The sequence below is a fragment of the Podarcis liolepis genome (genome assembly GCF_965112155.1).
Source record: "Podarcis liolepis genome assembly, chromosome: 3".
Classification (NCBI taxonomy): Eukaryota; Metazoa; Chordata; class Lepidosauria; order Squamata; family Lacertidae; genus Podarcis; species Podarcis liolepis.
In genome coordinates this window covers 93,348,239-93,368,001 of record NC_139557.1, presented here as the reverse complement: position 1 = coordinate 93,368,001, position 19,763 = coordinate 93,348,239, and the positions used below count along the sequence as shown (strand labels likewise).

General features: G+C 42.8%; 1 protein-coding gene across 2 annotated transcripts in view; it reads right to left on the bottom strand.

The window, feature by feature from the left end:
- TP53BP2 (tumor protein p53 binding protein 2) overlaps positions 1-13,785 on the bottom strand; it is a 62,060-nt gene extending 48,275 nt beyond the window's left edge. The window contains exon 1 of one of the 2 annotated variants that reach the window (XM_083496036.1): positions 13,729-13,785. In XM_083496036.1, the coding sequence (XP_083352162.1) occupies positions 13,729-13,770 (42 nt within the window). In that variant the 5' untranslated portion in view covers positions 13,771-13,785. Of the gene's footprint in view, positions 1-1,186; positions 1,907-13,728 lie in introns of those variants that run through there. The other variant, XM_083496038.1, reaches the window with a different exon arrangement.
- Between the last annotated feature and the right edge of the window lie 5,978 nt (positions 13,786-19,763).

Genomic DNA, 19,763 nt, shown 5'->3' with positions numbered 1-19,763 from the left:
CTTCCCAATATTCTGAAATGTTTTTTGAATTAGTCATTTTATTTTATAAGAAATATAAAACCAGTAAAAGAAACATAAGCAACCCTTGAGAAAGTATCATTTTTGAATATATGATGGGATTTACCTGAGAAATCAATAAACCACCTGACTTTATTGATGCACAATTTCTACAAAAAGAATGAAGAAGCTTCTGACTGAAATAGTTGCTTAGTTCTTGTTATACTGGAGAGCAGAAAGCCTTTTAATTTAATTACTTCCCTGAAATATCTAACCCCAACCCTTACTTTAAATAGGCAGGCTTTTTTTTGGTTCCTGCTTTCTTCCATTCAATAAATCGGGGTTTGCTACCAAACACACCTCAAACGTGGTACATACATACAATCAACCAGCTGGCCGTAGTGCTTTTGAACTACTAACCTAATAGCCCTTTTACCTGCACAACTTGTGCTTATAATCCTCCATTTCCTTGGACTTGAACTGACCACAGGGAGAAGCAGGAACTACTGGGTATTAGTTAAGTCTGCGTCTTTCTAATAAGGAAGCAATCGAAACTGGTCAGGGTTTCTGGAAGGGGAAACGTTACACGAATTTGGCAGACAAGAGGGGGAGAAAAAAGTGTAGCGCATGAGCTTCTTTCTTTCTTTCTTTCTTTCTTTCTTTCTTTCTTTCTTTCTCTCTCTCTCTCTCTCCTCCCCCCCCCCATCCACTAAGGCACTGGGAGGGCAGCTCTCCATTTTCTCGACGCGTTTCGCCGCGAGGAGCAGGAACAACAGCTCCATTTGCTGATCCTCCCGCGTCCGGACTGAGCTGCCCCATCTTAGATCGATCCCTCGAGAGCAGCTGGCCAGATCCTTCCCTCCCTCCCCGCCACATACCCAATTTGGATGGGGGGGGGAGGACGGAGCGCTAAAGATCCCGCCGCCGCGTGTAACTTTTTAATATTCCCCATCCTAAGCCGCGTTTCCCAACTTTTCCTCCATTGGAAGTTGGACCGGGAAGCGGCGGCGGCAGCAATCTCCGCCTGCGTTGCACCAGAGAAAAGACCAGATCTCCGGACGCAGACAGAGGCCAAGGCACCAACCAGCCCGACCCCCCCCCCCGGGGATCTAGCGACCTCGCCCCACCGGAGGAAAGTCTTCCCCCCTCCCCGCCCTGCGCCCCTTCTCTTGCAAGCTCGCGCACTTACCGGCATCATTTTGGCCCCGAACCGCATTGAGGCGATGGGTGAAGCTTCCTCCCCCTCGGGGACCGAGGAGGAGACCAATGGCTGGGGCCTGGGGAGGCGGAGCGGCCTGCCCTTGTTTGCCTAGGGACCTGTTGCGAGAGGCAGCCCGGCCCGCGCCCACCAGCGAGCTCCCGCCGGTTCCGCAACTCGCCGGGCCTGCGCCTCCTTTAGACCCGCGCCCTGAGCTTGGTCTCCCCGGAGCCCCGCTCCAGCCTTCCCTCGGACCAAGCGGCCGCCGCCCTCGAGCCCGCTCCGAAACTATCCCCCGCCGGCCCGGCAGGGAGGAGCAAGCGAGCCCCGGCCCCGCCCGAGTCCCACCCCCTAAGCAGGCTGGGCTCCCGAGAAGCCGAGAGCTCCGCGCGCCGGCGCCACCGCCTCCCCCAGACGCGAGCGAGGATGAGGGGAATTAGCGCCCGGGGTCAAGAGGAGAAGTTCCCGCCATTCTGGGGGAAGCGGCAGCACTTCCCGCCGCCTTTTCCTAGGGGTGTCTGCTGCCTCTTGAGCAATTGCAGCAGCAAGATTCCTTTCACGCGCTCGGAACTTCTTCGTGGCCAGAAAACGCGCTGCAAAATGCTAAGGGAGAATTCCGCCCAGAGCATCTCGCCAACCACAAGTTGTGGCTGTGCGCTCACATTATTAGGGGATTCGTGCGCTCGTGGGTCGCGCAGATCCGATTTCACGTGAACGAGCGGTGATCCCCCGAAGGCAAATTGTGCATTGTCGGCCCCTCCCCTTGTTTTGCTTCGGGTTGTTTGCGCTTAATTTTTGTAATTCTGCGCTCCTCCCCCACTTTTTGGTATAATTTGAGTCGGAACAGTGGTTCGCAATTGGTGGTCCACAGGGCCCAGGGGGTCTGTGTAACCCGCCCAGGGGGTCCGTGGCACATACCCATCAACTGTTGGGGACATTGTTTTGGAGGAGCCATGCTCTCACGTGAGAACAAATCGCCCCAAAACTGGTGCCAAAAAAAATCACATTTTTGGGTGCAGTGCTCGCATAGGAGCAGGGCCCAGAAGATGCATGCACATCCCAGTTTTGTGCTGGAGGGTATGGTGGCGTGACCCTATTTGCATAACGAAAACTACCACATTTTGCAAAGTTGGGGGTCCATGACTTGGCTTTTGAAAAGCAGGGGGTCTGCACTGCAGTACTTAGCTCATTGGGAACCACTGGAGAAGACCATTTTTATACTAAAGTGAGCTGGGATATAGATTTTTGTTTGTCTGTGGAACTCGCTCCCACAGGAGGCAGTGATGTCTATCTAGATGGCTTTAAATGGGAATTGGGCAAATTCAGAGACAGGAGGCCTGTCGATGGGTTGCGAGCCAGGATGGCTGTGCTCTGCCTACCCAGTTGGAGTCAGTAATGCTTCTGAATAACAGCTGAGGGAAACCACAAGAGGGGAGAGCACTCTTGTGCTTGAATCCTGCTTGCTGGTTTCTCACAGATATCTGGTTGACCACTCTGAGAACAAGATGCTGAATTGGATAGGGCATTAGCCTGATCCAACAGGCTCTTCTTTTGTTCTTATGGCACACATTCCTTGCATTCAAAAACAATATATTCATTGTATACAACGGACAGGTGGAGTTTTTTTAAGTCTGTAAACATACATTACAATCTACTCCGTCTCCTAAGAAACTATGAACAAAGATGCAATTGACTAGAATCCTATTATACATACTTATTTAGAAATATGTCCCATTGAATTAAATGGGACTCACTTTTCAGTCAACATTAACAGGGTGGTACTGGAAGAGACTGTAAAAATCCTAGGACAGTGACCTTTGCATTGCAACACCAGAATTATGTAATAATCACAATTATTCTCGCACTTGTAATGTTTGACTGAGAAATGTTGACACAAACGTACCATCCTACCTATATCAAAATGAAGGGTTGGGCACTGTTGAGCTAAAAGCCTATATTGTATGCTTAAGCAAAATGCTCTATAAATATTGTCACAGTCCTCCCCCCCTTTTTTCCCCTTTATTTAGTTTCACGTATCAGAACTTACATGGCTGCTGTCTACAACTTTTGTGTCTTTCTTTCCCCCCTCAGTAAACATGTGTTCTGGTTGATGGTTTGATGTTTGTTATTCTCTTTTTCTCAGTTTTTTGTTGTTGTTAAAAATGAGGTACCATACTTGCATCTTGGTAAAAGTGTCATAGATGCCAGCACTAAATGGATCTCATGGGCAGCAAAATAAGGGTGACAGTATTCCACACCAGTGACCATCACACAAAGAAAAACACTATCTACATTGAAGTACGGTAAGTCCCATTATGCTCAGTGGGGCTTATACCCAGGTAACTGGAGATATTAAACCCTATAACCACTTACCTGGGAACTTAGTTCTACCAGTTAAGACTAGGGAATGGCTCGGGTTTTATGTTTGCATTTTAATGTTTGTGATATTTGACTTTGTCTGGCATGCCCCTGTAGCATGGAGTTGCTTCACTAGCCATTTGGGGCTATTTGCTCTGTTGGCAAATGGTTTCTTAAGGAGTGGTCTTATCACTGGCTCCTTCAAGCAAGCAGGGACCACCACCACCACCCCTTACAAGGGAGGCATCAAATCACCTATCCAGACCCAGCCACCTATGGCCTCTCTGTAAGCTTTTCATCAGCCATGAGCAAGGGGCAAGAGCACAGGTGGTCAAACCAAACACCTTGTCCACATCCTCAAGCCTTACTAACTGAAGCTCATCCAACGTAACAGGACTGGGCAGTGTTCTGGACACATCTGCTACAACAGCACAGTCAAGGTGCAGGCAGATACAAGTGATTTTATCCTCAAAATGCTTTGCACACAATTTGAAGTGAGATGTGTGATGCAGTTGTTCGAACAGCTAATAATGTTAAAACCTTATTTAAACATTAGTGTAACCAGTTGTACAATTTATCAATTATATGGTTATTTAGCAGCACTCTTCACGAGGTGCCGTAAAGAGCCCTCAGGGAATAAGCTGAAGTGTTGCAGTTGTGTGAGTAGGCAGGCAGAATAGTTTACAGGGATGTAAATGAAGAAGAAGAAGATTTTGGATTTGATATCCCGCCTTTCACTCCCTTTAAGGAGTCTCAAAGCGGCTAACATTCTCCTTTCCCTTCCTCCCCCACAACAAACACTCTGTGAGGTGAGTGGGGCTGAGAGACTAGTCCAAGGTCACCCACCAGCTGCATGTGGAGGAGCGGAGACGCGAACCCGGTTCCCCAGATTACGAGACTACCGCTCTTAACCACTACACCACACTGGCAGATAATATCTTCTACTGGAACTCTCATAATGTTATAGATAGTACTCTTAAATTTAGTGATGAATGTGGGCTATCTTTTTCCAGCCTCCCATAACGTTTTGAATGCCTGTCTGTTCCTGTTTGCTTTCACCACTGTCATGACTGCATTGGGAGCTTAATTAAAAAACAGAAAAACCACATGAATAGTAAAGGCAAAAAGTAGTCAGAGACTGGGAAAGAAAAAAAATGCCTCTGGTGGATTTCTTGGCATCAGAATATCTCTTAGCCTGTACCTCAGTCTCTTTTCACCTAGTTTCTAGAGTTTCTCTCAAATAATGATTTAGAAAAGTGGAGAGCTGCAGTAGTGAGAGTAACCATACAAACCATCCTTGTGAGAGAGAGAGAGAGAGAGAGAGAGAGAGAGAGAGAGAGAGTTTGTAGGAAGGAAGGAAGGAAGTGCAGTATAGGTGAGGCATGATAACAGTTATCTAAGAGCTTTATCATGCACACAAATGCTAATTTACCATATCAGTAATCTTTTTTTGAACATTTTCCATCTGAAGACTAAATTGGGGCGGCATATAATCCAGACTGGCAAAGAACCAGATGGCACAGATTTAAAATAAGGTCCCAAAGTGTGAATAAGCCTGAAATTCAGAATGCCAATGGGGAGGGTGGGGTGAGGAGGAGATAAGTAGCGCTGCCATCTATTACCAAAATATAGTTACACAAATTGAGAATAATTCAGATTTTGAATTAAGAATTAGAAGGCCTGAGAAAAGTAAGTCTGTTCTTTTTGTAGCAGCTATGCAGTCATATTATTATTATTTTTTAAATCCCTTTCACCCTAAATCGAATTTCCCCCTAAAGAATAACTTTCCCAATATTTACAACAAATTCTAGTTTTCAGCTATGATCAAACTCAGGCTTTTCCTCTCTGTGCTGCTCAAAAACATGCCCTGAAACAAGTACTGTGCAGGCTTTATTGAGAATACGGTAACAGGAACAGGCAGGTAGAAACCAATCCCAGTTTAGTACGATGTGCAAATGTATCTTCTTAGAACAGTGAGTACCTACTTGTACATTACTTCACACAGAGATGAATCTTCATGTTCCTAACAGCATGCACCTTGCAATGGAACGGGTGCAAGTGTCAGAACGAGGAAATAAACATGTGAGAGTTTGATCTGGTTCAAACCCGCCATTCACATGTGAGCAAGCCAGCCTCAATTATCCAGTTCAAAAAGCCTTATCGACTATGACCACCATCACAACATGCTGCTGGATTTATGCCTTAAGTCTTAGAGCCAGGGTCTTTTTTCAGCAGGAACTCACCAGACCTCCGTTCCGGCACCTCTCAGCTGGGAGCCATTGCTATTCTAAGAGAACGAGGGAGGTGTTCATGGTAAGTTATGGCACGTCTTTTTATAGAAAAATAGCAGTGCTTAGAGCATTTTAAGAAGAGGAAGAAGACATGCAGGAGCCCTTTCCAAGAAATATAACACAACATGAGCAGTGAAATGTTACGTGTGCCTGTTATGGTTGTAGGAATTATTTCTGCCTAGGGGTAATGGCAGAATGAAGAGGAAAAGGCCCGTACTTCAGTGGCAGAGCAACTGATTTGCAGGCAAAAGGCCCCAGCATCTCAAGTATGACCAGGAAAGGCTCCTGTCTGAAATCCTGGAGAACTGCTGGCCGTGATTTCCCAACCATCCCCCCAACCCAAGGGCCACTTGAAAAATGCTGAGGGTTTTGGCAAACCACTTGATTTTTCTGGCTGTTGCAGCAATTGTAGCACAATGTTCTCAATCCTGCATGATTTTAAATTTTATCTATTTATGCAATATACCCGAATGCGTGATCCGTTCTCAGTTCCTAACTAGAAGAATAAATTTCCATATCGCTCTTCACCAGCTGAAAACTATTCTGGTCACATAGAAAAGCAATCAGATGACCACAGCTGCTTGAAAGGTGACTAGAATTTGCTGCATTATCAAGGAAGGTTATATTTCCAGAGAAGACAAGAGGAAGTTTGAAAAGCAATAGCTCTCAGCAATTGCAACAGCAATGAAAACCGAGCTTCCCAGAGAACTGTAGCCTGTCAAATCTCCAGCAGTTTTTGACTTGGCAAGACAGCGGAAACATGAAGCAACACCATTATGTCATCAGCAGTGCTTTTCATTGGCTAAACCCCAAGAGCGTATCTTAGCAACGCCTGGAACAGTCAAAACACTACAATTAACTCTTTCATTTGTGTTATATAAACAACAGTCAAATTTTCTTGTAGTTTAAAATTGCAACCTTTTTTTCCTAATAACAGCAATAATCAAATAAAACGTTTTGAAAGCAGCATTGACTTCTCCGTCAAGGTGAACAACCATGTAATTTTTAGTCTGTAACAAACATTTCTGAAACTGTTTACCTGTCTTAATTTAGAATAGGATGTGGCTACACTCAACATTTCACAGGGCAGCTTAGATGAAATTAAGTATCCTATAGTATCTCTAAAAACGTATTGAAAGTTTTTGAAAGTTCTGTACTGTAGTTTGTTGCTGCAGAGCAGTCATCAAATGCTTATGCTATAGTCAAATGGTTACTATTTAATGTCCTTCAAAACTTTGTCATTTACATAATTTGTAAGAGAGAGCACATATATGTGTGTGTTCACAAGCCCCAAACATACTTGAAACTCAGCAAGCTATAATTGCATTAACATCAGTTGGGCTGTAATAATTATACACACTTATCTGGGAGTAAGTCCCATCCAGCAAGATAGCTCTAAAATTCTGGAGCATTCTGTTTTGTTAGCTGAGTGTAACCAAAGTTTATGCCACAATAAATCTGTTAGTATACGGTGCCACAGGGTTCCTTGCTGTTTCCATCTGCAAAGCCCCTACTTCATCCTTTGGTCTCCAGCTTGCTGCATTTGCCTGTGATGTAAATTAAATGTTACAGGCACAACAATCCACATTCCTCTTCCTCAAGCTTCACAAAACCACAAATGCTCCCTAGTGGTTTGTACGGATACTTCAAGTGCATTTCTGAAGTTTCCTGCACGGAGGATCAATACAGCACTGAGGACACTTGTTGCTTTGTTAGCGTCTTTTAGTGAGAAGAGGATGTTTGGTTTGTTAATTAAAAATATTTGTAGCCTGCCTTTCCATTCACCATGAATCCACAGAACGACTTGAAGTTAAAACACCAGGCATAATAAAAAACAACATTTTTAAAATACATAAAGCAGACAACAGATAAAAGGAACAGATTCCTGATAGACAATTCATCAAAAATAAGTAAGATCAACAGCATCAATATTATGCAGCCAAGAAGCCCCAGTAAAATCACCTCATATGAGAAAGGCATCAGGCAAGAGATAAGATCCTATCCTATATGCCTGCCTCTCTCCCACACTTGTTGTTCCACAGGAACACTTAAAAAGACTTCTGAAGATGATCTAGGCATCCAGGTATACTCAAATGCAAGAAGGTGATTGAATATTGTGGTTCTAGGCTATTTAGGACTTTAAAAATCAAAAGTAGCCTTTTGAGTTGGGGAAGAAAGATGAAGGAAAGTTAGTTAATAGTGAGTGGCATAGCGTATGATTATCTCCTCATGTCAAATTGCATGTGTATGGTTAGTGCTGAAGTGTCTTAGAACGAAAGCTATCAAGGTTAACAGGTGTTTGAAAGTCACACTACAGCTTAATTGCTCTTTCCCTTGATTTGCATTAAATGGGGCTGGGAGAAAACTGGGGTGCCAGCTTTAATAAAATAGGGGGGCTCAGGTAAGCCCTGCCCCATATGATATGGTGCACATTACATGGTGCGCACACACCATTTGAATGGCAATGCCCATCAACTGGGGGGGCAGCCCCCTCAAATATTTTGTGGGAGGGCCCAAGCCCCCTTGACCCTAGGAGTTGTCTCCTATGCTGGGTAGAAAGAATGAAGCAAGGATCAAGGCCATTACAGGAGCAGAACAATGCAGTAAAGGAGTCTCAGTTTCCCTGATTTCCTAGCAAAATCCTGGGCAATACAGCCTAGAATGTAAAGAGTGTTCTAGCCAGTCAGGCTATGGCTTGCCCAGAGCTAATCACAATGTCCTGCAAACAGATTAGAAGATGATTATTTCATCAGCACAAATGCGCCAAAGGGGCTGAGCAATTAATTGCTCAATGACACAAGGCATGATCACCCAATTTTAAGACAATTTTATTTTAGAGGAATAGCTGAGCTCTCATGCTGCCCTTCATTGAAAGCAGCGAGAGTTAACGAGTGCTGCTGAATATTGTTTTTTTTAATCTCTCCTAGGGCTTTGCCCTCCCCCCAAAAAGCTCAACAACTTTTTTTCCTCCATATTTTCACTTTTTGAAATATGGCAATCCTATCTCCTGCCTTTCGCCCCACCTGCAAATAGATCAAGAGGAGTTAAGTATCCCATTCCCCAGTACCACTGCTCTGATCCAATTCAGTGCCCGTGCCCCTGTCCCTTTTTTAATTTAAACAAAATACTAGGAGATCGGATCATGCATCTTCCTTATCAGAAGTGGGTTGGTCGTCTTTTCTCACACTCTAGACCTTTCCTGTTTAGCACCACACACACACCCTTGATGTAATTTAGCTGGTTTTAATTACTATTATTATAAATGTTTACCTAATAATTGTTTTCATATGTAGGGATGACATCATGCACAAACATCATTCAGATGGGATTTTAGAGCAGGCACCAGCACCTGGCATTCTTGGGCGGCTGCCAAGGCCCCAGGGCCCTGTCAGGGCCCCTGTTGATTTTTCCCTGGGCCCTTTTCTTGGTCTAGTGCTGCAAGTAGTGCCAAGTGACTCAGACCACCTGCCATTTAAATTTCCCACAATGCCCTGGAACAATACGACTGTGAGAGCATTGTGGGAAATTGAAATGGTTATTAGACCCAGTCACATAGTGCTGTTGCTAGAAGTATACTTTGCTGCTGTCGCCCATTGCTGCCAAGTACACCTTCTGATAGAGAAGGGGGCTCCCTTGAGAGCACTTTGTCCATAAACCCCCTCAATTCTGAAGCCAACCCTGTAAGATCTGAGTTTGAGTTCTCCATTCTGATTGTGTTAATTCAATTTGCAGGCTGGTGTTTGCCCTGCCCCCAGTACAATATTAAAACATGATTGCTTATATATTCTTTGAAATCTATACGCAATGTCCAGTATAAGAGATGCTACCACTCTGGCCTATTTAAAAGCTATTATCACTGACTGACCTAAAAATCCGGCCCCAAATAATATGAAGGATTATATGAAGATATCTAGTCACATACAGTGGCGTAGCGTGGGTTGTCAGCACCCGGGGCAAGGCAAGTAATTTGCGCCCCCTAACCCGATAGTCCCTCGCTCTCTCTCCGCACCGCACCGCACTGCACGCCTGGCACCTCCCCCCTCCACAGTGGGCGGCGACCCGGCGGCTCGGATCAGATTCGCACAGCCAGCACTGCAGTGAGAGAGAGTGAGTGAGCCAGGTAGGGGCAGAGAGCTGCGAGTGCGAGCGCCCCCCAGATGTTTCACCCGGTGCGGCCGGCCCCCCCTGCACCCCCCACGCTACGCCACTGGTCACATATAACCAATATACTTAACTCTAATTAATGCATGAAGTGGTTAAGATCAAGATGTCCTGCCAGGCTTAGCAAGGCCTTCCTCCTCACCGTGGGAAAAAGGATTTTCAGGCCTTTGTTTTTAAATCCACCATGAGACCCCTACAAGTAAACTGGCTGCTCCAAGCTTAGACTATGTGGCTTATGCAAGCTTTCTTTGTGTTTATATACAAATGATTTAGGACAACCATTTTTGGAACCTAAGTCATACTGCCTATCTTTTCTTGCTGCTGTATTCAAAAGCACTTGAATCTGACCTTTGAAGAGTTTGTTAGTAAACCATTTTTAACTTACCACACGCGTGGTCTCTTTTTAACTTACCACACAAATGTGTGAGGAACTTTGGAAGTAGCTTAGAAGGAGATATTTTAAAAGTCTAAATTGCCTATATTTCCACACTTTACTTTGATGCATGTTTTCCCCAGTGTATCAGATTACTCCCATATCAGGTAAAATCAAATTTACAAGAGAAAAGCATCAGGATTTGTGTTGTTTAAGGGTAACATTCTTTGTATTCCCATTTAATCGGAGTAGTCCAAACAGTAAACTCTGGTGTGGACAAGCACTAACAGAGTTCTGCAAAAAAACTTTGATTAAATAAAAATTAAATAATACTTAAAGCTGGTTCAGAAAGGAGAGTCTTTTTGATGCTGTAAGCAGTCCCACAGCTATCAAGACATATTCAGTGATAATGTTAATCTGAACAACAGCTGAGTCTCAAAACATTTTCCTATCCTCCTCCTTCCTAAAGGAAGGGTCATATTCCTCCTATTTATTTATTGGGAGCTTCCAAACTATCATTATTTTTGGGTGGGATTCAATCAACAAATTAAGATTGCACAATTAAGGTTGATATAGCACTCTTGTGGAGTTTTTGAAATTAGGAAAGTGAGGGGAAATTGTACTAATCAGGGTGAGAGAATTATTGCTTGCTGTAATACTGCAATGTCATATAGCCTCCCCACAAACAAATCAGGATGAGTGCTCAATAAACAGGTCACCTGGAAGTGACTGCTTTTTCTCAAGAACAGTCTGCACAGTCAATATGTGTTTTTATATATCTGTAGTTGTTGGACAACAGCTTGCCCAGAGAACCTCAGGTCAAGTGTGCCTTTCAAAACATTTGGGAACACACAGCTACTACTTGATGATGTTTAAGCTCTGTAAAGATGGTGAACATGTAACAAACATGCAAGTCACATGTTAACATACTTCATGCAATTGTGTGGTAGCAATTTTGGGCATTGTGAGCAACCATTAACATCCTATGTTTAATTAGTGGGTTAGCCCATTATTTCCAGTGACTTCCCGAGTCTAAGAAGACATTGCCACAAAATTAACAGGTAGCTTAGCTGTCTAGCTAATTATGATGCTAAGCAGTGGATCCTCCCAAAATCTTTTTCTGGCCTGGCTGACAGTAATATCTGTCAGACGTCTTTGCCTTTTATTGTTTAGTATTTGATGCCTGTACATTAGAGAGTTATAAGTATTTAAAAGTAGTAGGAGATAATCTGAGCTGTTCTTTGCAATTTATTATTGTTATACTGCGAACACATGGCGGACTTGCCATATTTTCTTAACTACATGTGACTAACTTGGCATGAGATCTGCTTTTCAAACATGGGTTCCTGGAGGTGGGGAAGCACTCTGCATATTCTCAAAGGCAACCTGTTCATTATGCAATATAGAATGTCTAGGGTGATGTAGAAAAAACCTGTTCCTTTTCCCTTATGGGGTATCCAAGAGCCCGTATAGAGTCCTTAAGTGGGTTCCCCATCGGTAGGAGAAAATAACAGAGGCCAACCAGAGAATATTGAGAAGCAAAGCAGCTAGTTAGCCTGATCTTTGTTAAACTGTTGCAACAGGGTCCTCACTCACCACATGCAGGAGGGAGGAAGAACCCGGAACAATGGTGTGCAACCCCTTATATAGACTTTTGAAATTGCCCACCCTGTAGCTCAAGACCACCCCCAAAAACATCATACGTATATCACAGAAGGAGGCAGTCTACAACAGAAATCCTGCCTCCCAGGATACCTGACAATGGTCACTGATTGCTTTCCTTGGGCAGCCTGGCCATTCTTTTGTGATGGTAAATACTTTAATTCCTGAATCCAGGTCACAGGGCCACCCAATTCATACACAAATACCGTATGTCCTAAAGACAGGCAAGCAAAAGACAATGGAGAGGCTTTCCTGTTTTTTTCCTCTTTGCAGAGAAACATTTGAGGTCAATTTGGGAGAGTCAAAATGGTTTCAGGACTGCTCTCCTGTACTATTTCAGACGCGTGGTTTATATACTTATGTGTTTGCCTTGTAAATTTATGAACGTTTAATTTATATATTTGACACCTTAAATTCTTATGACAAAGGTAAGGGTTGCCAAAGTTTTTAGGCCCCTGAGTACACTTGGATTTTTGATTGCTTAGGGCGCTACCCCTCTGGTCCATTGTCTCTTGGATCAGTGCCCCCTACCCCCCAAGAGAGAGAGAGAGAGAGAGAGAGAGAGAGAGAGAGAGAGATTTTGCTTTCTCAATTAACCTGAGTCTTGAAAAGCACATAAAGCTGAAAAAGAAGGGGGAAACGTCCCAACTTCCTCCTTAACCTCTACATACCGGTACTTTCCAAAGAGAAAAAGGTAAACACTCTCATCACCTCATGACCACGTTGGCAGCGGGGGGGGGGGGCACTCAAAAGTTTAATGAGCGGCAGAGGTGACCATTGCCTGATGCCTTAAGTAGCTCTGTCAGGAACTATTTTCCCTATAGCTGTATAGGGGAGAAGAAGATAACTATGGTAATTTGTGGTTTCCTAGGCTCCTGCTTCTTTATCTGGGTCTGGCTCAATAGGGGGGGGGAGTGTCGATTTACCTTAATCTAAGATGCTGTGACAAAAACTCTAGCAAAGAGTTAAAAATACATAGATGCTGCCAATTCTACCTTGCAGTAAGTAACAAAGTGTCCTGCAACCTGTCCTACCTTGAAATGGCTGGAAGGTACAACCCATTTGCCACAGATACAAACTTTTCAGCTCTGTTTTAGGGCTTTTCAGCCAGTGTCAGCAATACTGAGCTAGATACAACAAAGGTCTGACTTTTAGCTTTCTATGTTCTGGCCTGTGGTAAATTTTTAAAGAGAAGGGCAAAGAAGGAAAAGCAAAAAGATTAAGTATACTGTATTTGCCAAGCTAGGAAACTCCCAGATGTTTCAAGTACAGTGGTACCTCGGGTTACATACACTTCAGATTACATACACTTCAGGTTACAGACTCCGCTAACCCAGAAATAGTGCTTCATGTTAAGAAATTTGCTTCAGGATGAGAACAGAAATCGTGCTCCGGCGGCGCAGCAGCAGCAGGAGGCCCCATTAGCTAAAGTGGTGCTTAAGGTTAAGAACAGTTTCAGGTTAAGTACGGACCTCTGGAACGAATTAAGTACTTAACCCAAGGTACCACTGTATGTGATGTAGGCCTCACAGCACAATGTCATATATTTGGCTTATTGATTAAACTTTGAGTATATTATAAAAGATAATAAATATTCGATTTATGTTATTGTCTAAGAGCATAAGACCAAAGCCAGGTATACTTAGACAGAGTTGGTTACTTAAACAGGTCTCCCCTAAGATACTCACCAGCATACTATCTGTCATCTCGGCAGGATGCATGCTGTCCATTGTTAGTAATCTGGAGTACAGAAGCTCTTTTGCCAAGTTGCATCACACACTAGTCGTCAAATCATCCATCACCTCTCTGAGCACCACATTTGCTAGCTGGATGCTTGAATTCCCAGGAAGAACCTGTTTACTGCACTGCCACCCTAGCAAAAGGGAGTGTGAGCCTAAAGTGTTATGCAACTATGAAGGCATTGCAACAGAAGAGACAGCCTCTCAAGAGTAGGAACATCCTAAACCACTAATAAGTGGTTTTCAGTGCCACCTCTTTATTCATTTATTCAGCAGCCCATACAAATAGAGCATCCTGTTTTCCCCCCTCACTAGAATTGCCGCCTATATATTCATAAACAGCCCGTGCAAACACTGTTGTTCTTTCTCACATGGGTCTTGAGCCACAAGTCATCTGAACTGGCACATAATTGTATTGAATCCACTTTAGTTTTCAAGTCTTTTGTGGGGCTAATGCAGCTAGCAATCCTACGAATGCTTATTTAGGAGAAAGCTAATTGAAGCTTAATTCTGAGTACTATCCTTAGGCTTGCCCTGCACATGGTTTTCCGTGGAGCAATCCTATACTTATAACATCAGAAGGTAAGTTTGATGCAGTTAAGAGGGAATAAAATTGAAGTCCAACTTTTGTTTTTGGTCCATCTTACATACTGAGACTCAGTCAGTTTGTGATTTCATGGAGCATGTTGACTCAGGAGTAAGAGCCACTGTATTCAGTAGAGCTTACTCCCAAGTAAGTATGCATAGGAAGAGGAGAGGAATCTCTTTCATGTCAAGGTCCTTTTCCCTCTGGGAAAACTGGTTGAGAGTCAGGAAGGTGGCAGAATAAGGTTGAGGAGAAGCTGGATACACAAAAGGGAAATCAGGGTTGACTCCATCCTATCTACTTAGGTTGGCTGAGTTTTGCTCTCAAGGCACCTGTGCCTATTACACCTATATGGCTGTAAAAACAATTCTGTCACTGAAACACTTTCTGTCCCACATAAACTTCTTAGGATCTCTAGGGTGTGAAAAGTTCTATTTTAATTGAAATATGCCTGCTGAGTCTAGAAAGGTGTTTCCTTCAGGAGTAATCAATGTGAGCTTTTATTCATGTATTTTATTTAAAACAATTTATAAACCATTTAATTAAAAAAAAATCTCTAGAGTATACAATATAAAAAACCAACAATGTAATTAAAACAGAAATACAACACAAAACCAGTAAAACGGTAGTATAAAAGCATGTTAAAACCAACCAAAACAGGATTTCAAGGGATTCAAACGAATAAAAACAGGGTCCAGTCTTACAGATCAAGGAAAGCTTGGGTGGAAATTTTAAAAGTCTTTAGAATAAAGACACCTAAAAATAAATAAATACCCTTGTGGTGACAAGTTCCAAAGATAGACTTCCGGGTTAGCGCCATCGGTAATGGCGGAGTTCCTCTGACCGGGAGGAACCCGCTCCGTGAAAATCGGGTCTTGCTGCCGCAGCGAAGGCAGAAACCCTTTAAAAATCCCAGGCGGCGGAAGCCTGGGAACGTGGGATTCGGCTGACACCAGGAGCGCCTCCCCTACTTGCAGGGAAACCCCTTTTCAGGGATCCGAAGCGACGTGGGGTGAGTGGCGCGGTGTTTTGAATCGACTGCTACTTTTACGGAGTGAAGCCGCACAGCCGTTGCCAGAGAGCGCTGACTTTTTCCTGTGGACAATTGGACTCTAAACGAGTACCCGTGAGTAAAACGGAAAATTGGATTAAGAAACATTTTAATTTGGCACCGAAGCAGGAAGGTTCTAAACAGGAAGTCCGCCTTCCGCTTTTTGTAAATAGACTGAAGCAAAAATTTGCAAGCTAAAGTCTGGAAAGTCGTATATAAAGGACTAAATTTCCTTCAGTTATAACCATCAAAACCCCTTTTGGAAGCAGAAGAAAAGGGGGGAATTTTGATTGTTCAAGCCTGCAGGAGAGAGAGTAAAGAAAGATAGATTTCCACCGTCTCAAACCTGGGAACGGGGTGCCAGAGACAGAAATTCTTGGGGAAGCTCATTGACTGTGAATGGAACATCTTTTGACAGATAGTTGAAAAAAAAAGAGAGAAACAAACTGATTCCAATGTTGCCTTTTGCAATCAAAAGATACAAAATATATGAAAAATGAAAGTAATTTTCTTTTGTTGGACCTGTTTACAAAAGATGGATACAAATAGAAATTGTCTCCTCTAGAGGGAGCTTGTTAAATTGTTGCTGGAGTCGATTTGGGGATTTTACAGCTGCAAGATTAGGATCGTGAGACCAGACTCTGGCCTTGAATAAAAATGTGTTTAGAAGAAGTTTTGGTGCTTGCTTTTTGCAAGACAAGCGCTTTGTTGGAGCAGATGCATGAGAAGATGGATTTGATGACTGTTGCAGTCAAAAACTTTGGACAAACGGTGAATATTCATATAGAAACCATCCAATCGAAATTAGAAACAGAACTGTTAGAACCTAAGACTAAGGTACTTTCAAAAATGTATAACTTGCTGTTAAAATGGAACACACAAGATGAAATGGTTAAATCAGCTATGATAAAATGGGCACAGGATATTGGGTACAACATTATGTTTGCTGACTGGGAAAGGTTATGGATCACCGGTGTGAAGTTCACGGCATGTAATGCCTTGAAGGAAAACGTTATGAAAATGATATATAGGTGGTACATGACCCCAGTCAAGCTTGCAAAAATATACCACTTGCCTGATAACAAATGTTGGAAATGTAAGGAAACTGAAGGAACATTCTTTCACCTCTGGTGGACCTGCCCTAGGGTTAAGGCTTTCTGGGAAATGATATATAATGAATTGAAAAAGGTATTTAAGTATACCTTCTCTAAGAAACCAGAGGCCTTCCTTTTGGGTATTGTTGGCCAGAGGGTGTTAAAGAAGGATCGAACCTTTTTTATGTATGCAACAATAGCAGCAAGAATACTCATCGCAAAATATTGGAAGACACAAGATTTGCCCACACTGGAAGAATGGCAGACGCAACTGACAGACTACATGGAGTTGGCTGAGATGACTGGCAGAATCCGAGACCTGGGAGAAGAGGCGGTGGAAGAGAACTGGAAGAAGTTTAAAGACTATCTACAAAAACACTATAAGCTGTATGAGTGTTAGGAGAATGCATGACAGAAAATAATATGGCATCAGTAATTCAGCTATAAGAGATATGAGTAAGCGATGTATAAGATAATGATGATATTTGAGATAATATTATGTTTAAAATAATTGGTTTAATATATGACAAAAACATTGATAATTGGGGACACAATATCCGAGAACCATTGAGATGATTTGAAATAAGGCAATAAATTGCTGTTTATAACTGTATGATTGAGAACGCAGGAATAGGTGATGTGAGGAAGTCCAAAGTCTATGGAAATATGATTTATGGACAAAGTGATTTTATGCATTTCCCCCCCTTTTTTTCTTATTTTTTCTTTCTTTCTTTTTTCCCCTTTATTCTGTAAATCTTTTCTATTTCTTCTTGTGATGGCATTATGTATGTTTGCTAACCTTTATTTTGTTTAAAATTTGCAATAAATATTTTATGGGGAAAAAAAAAAAGTAACCATCCAGGAGCCAACTCAGGAATTTGTTTTGACAGGGCAAGTGCAAGTGCAGAAGATAATGGAGGAGGTCGCTGTTGAACCTCAAGTAACACAAATGGAGAGACCCGAGGCCCTACAGGAGCATAAGCCGCTGTTTTTGAAGATTGAATCTGGAGTGGGCCAGGGGGGGTCTCGAGTTGTGGGGGCTTTTAATTTTGGAGGGTCTTTGAAACATGCTTTTAAATACTTTTTGGACTACAGTGCTGAGTGTGGGGAATGGGACTGTGGGGAATGGGCTGATCTGCTGAGGGGAGATGGAGATATTTTTGGGTCGGAGTCTCCCCGAGTTCTATTCCTCAATGAGAAAGGAAAGAAACTAAGAAAAAGATCAACAGAAGACAAGATAAAGTGCAGGTATAAACAAGAAGAAGATCTGCAGAAGGGGCATGGAAGAGACTTAAGAGCCTCGGACACAAGAGCACCAGGTTGATGGACTAGATGGAATGGACAGTAAGGACTGACATAACCGAGACCAGGAAGAAGAGACGTTGGATGAAGATTGGAAGAAAGTTTTTTTTTTAAAAAAATATTTTTAGAATTAGTGTAAAACTAATGAGTATTAGGAAAAATGTTGGAATGAAACTATTTGGCTTTAGTAGAAATGATACAAGGAGTTATGTATAAATAAACATTAAGTTTTAAGCTTTAAGGTATTTTATGGTAAGATAAGGTTAAAATAAATTAAGGTAAATTGAATGACAGAACACAGTGACAGATAGCAAGGATTTGCTGAGTGAATTAATATGTTAGACCGTTAAGATAAATTACTTAACAAAAATTGAGAAAGATGGAAAGAATTTGCTGGAAAAATTAACTAAATTAGAATACAAAAAGGGAGGTGTGAGGAGGTCGAGGAAACAAGCAAACGAAAGATAAAGATATGGAGTATTGGATGTGTGTTTTTTATTGTTGTATTGTTGTATTGGTTTTTATGTTTTTTATTTTTCTTTTTTTATGTATCGAAATGTATGTCTTGTTGAATTTTTTGTTGTTTTCCTTTTTCCTTTTTCCTGTAATTTCTAAACCTCTAATAAATATCTTTTTTTAAAAAAAAGAGAAGTTCCAAAGATATACCAGCACCAGGCCATACCAGCTAAGTGTTATAATTGCACTCTGCTAGTGTAACTCTGTGGGTACAAGAGCCCAAAATGCGTGGCGGTGGGCATAGGGCAGCAGAGGAGCAGGAATCATAGATTTGTAGAAAAGGGACCACAAGGGTCATTTAGTTCAACCCTCTGCAATGCAGGAATCTCACCCAAATGGGGCTCAAACCCACAACCCTGAGATTAAAAGTCTCATGCTATACAGTCTGAGCTATCTCTCAACCTGAGTTTGTTTAGCTCTTGGTCCAACTGTAATACTGTGGGGAGGGGGTATTGTTTTTGTTTGTTATTATGGCATGCATTTTTGTGTTTTCATATTATAAACCACTGTGATCTTTGGATGAAGGGTGGCGTATAATAATAATAATAATAATAATAATAATAATAATGCAATGTGGGGGCTCAGCATGTGAGCCTTGATGAGTCACAAAGACCTGGGTTTGAATCTTGCCTCACCCCCCCCCCCCACTCAAGAGAAAGCCTTGTGGGAGGGGGAGATGTGCTTTCCTCCGTTCCCCTCCTTCCTCTCTGCCCCACATATTTACAGTATAGTCTGAGATCCTTTCAGCTCCCAATCCTATGCTGAGGAGTTAAATTTGAGGCCTTATGCCAGGAGCACATGACATTGCCTCGCACCCTATCAGGTTGTTGGGATACCTAGCTCAATATTGCCTCCATCTGGCTTTGCCAACATGGTGCCCACCATGTCCTGCCAAGGTGCCTGCCAATCTTCCCTTCAAACCCCCCTCCCCCAGTTCAGAAGTCAAACTCTTTTAAGTTTGAGGGAGCTGCCCCAGTTTTCTCTCTTTACTAGGGTTGCCAAACCCCCAGGGCTGGCCTGAAGTCTCCAGGTTTGCCTCCCATCCCCTCTAGTGGCAGGGTGGTGCTAAGGCCACACATGCACATCCATCACTTGGTGTACATTACACGATGGCTTGCATGTATGAATGGGCTACTGCAGATACACTGCCACATAGGTTCCTATCACCTCACAGGCAATCTATTTTCTCAGTGAAGCCAGTTCACAGTCCCCGTCTCCAAGTGAGCAGAGGCTCTGTGTGTGCCGAAATCAAGCCCTCACCCACACAGGTGTAGCCAGGCTTTATGTTTGGGGGGAGGGCAGAACCTCAGTGAGTTATGTTTTTTTTTCTAAAAAAATGTTTAGGGGTACTCTCATTTTCCTACTCATATTGAAATACTGCCCCTCAATGAGGACGAACTTAGATTATTGTTGTATTTTAATATTTTGCTAGAAG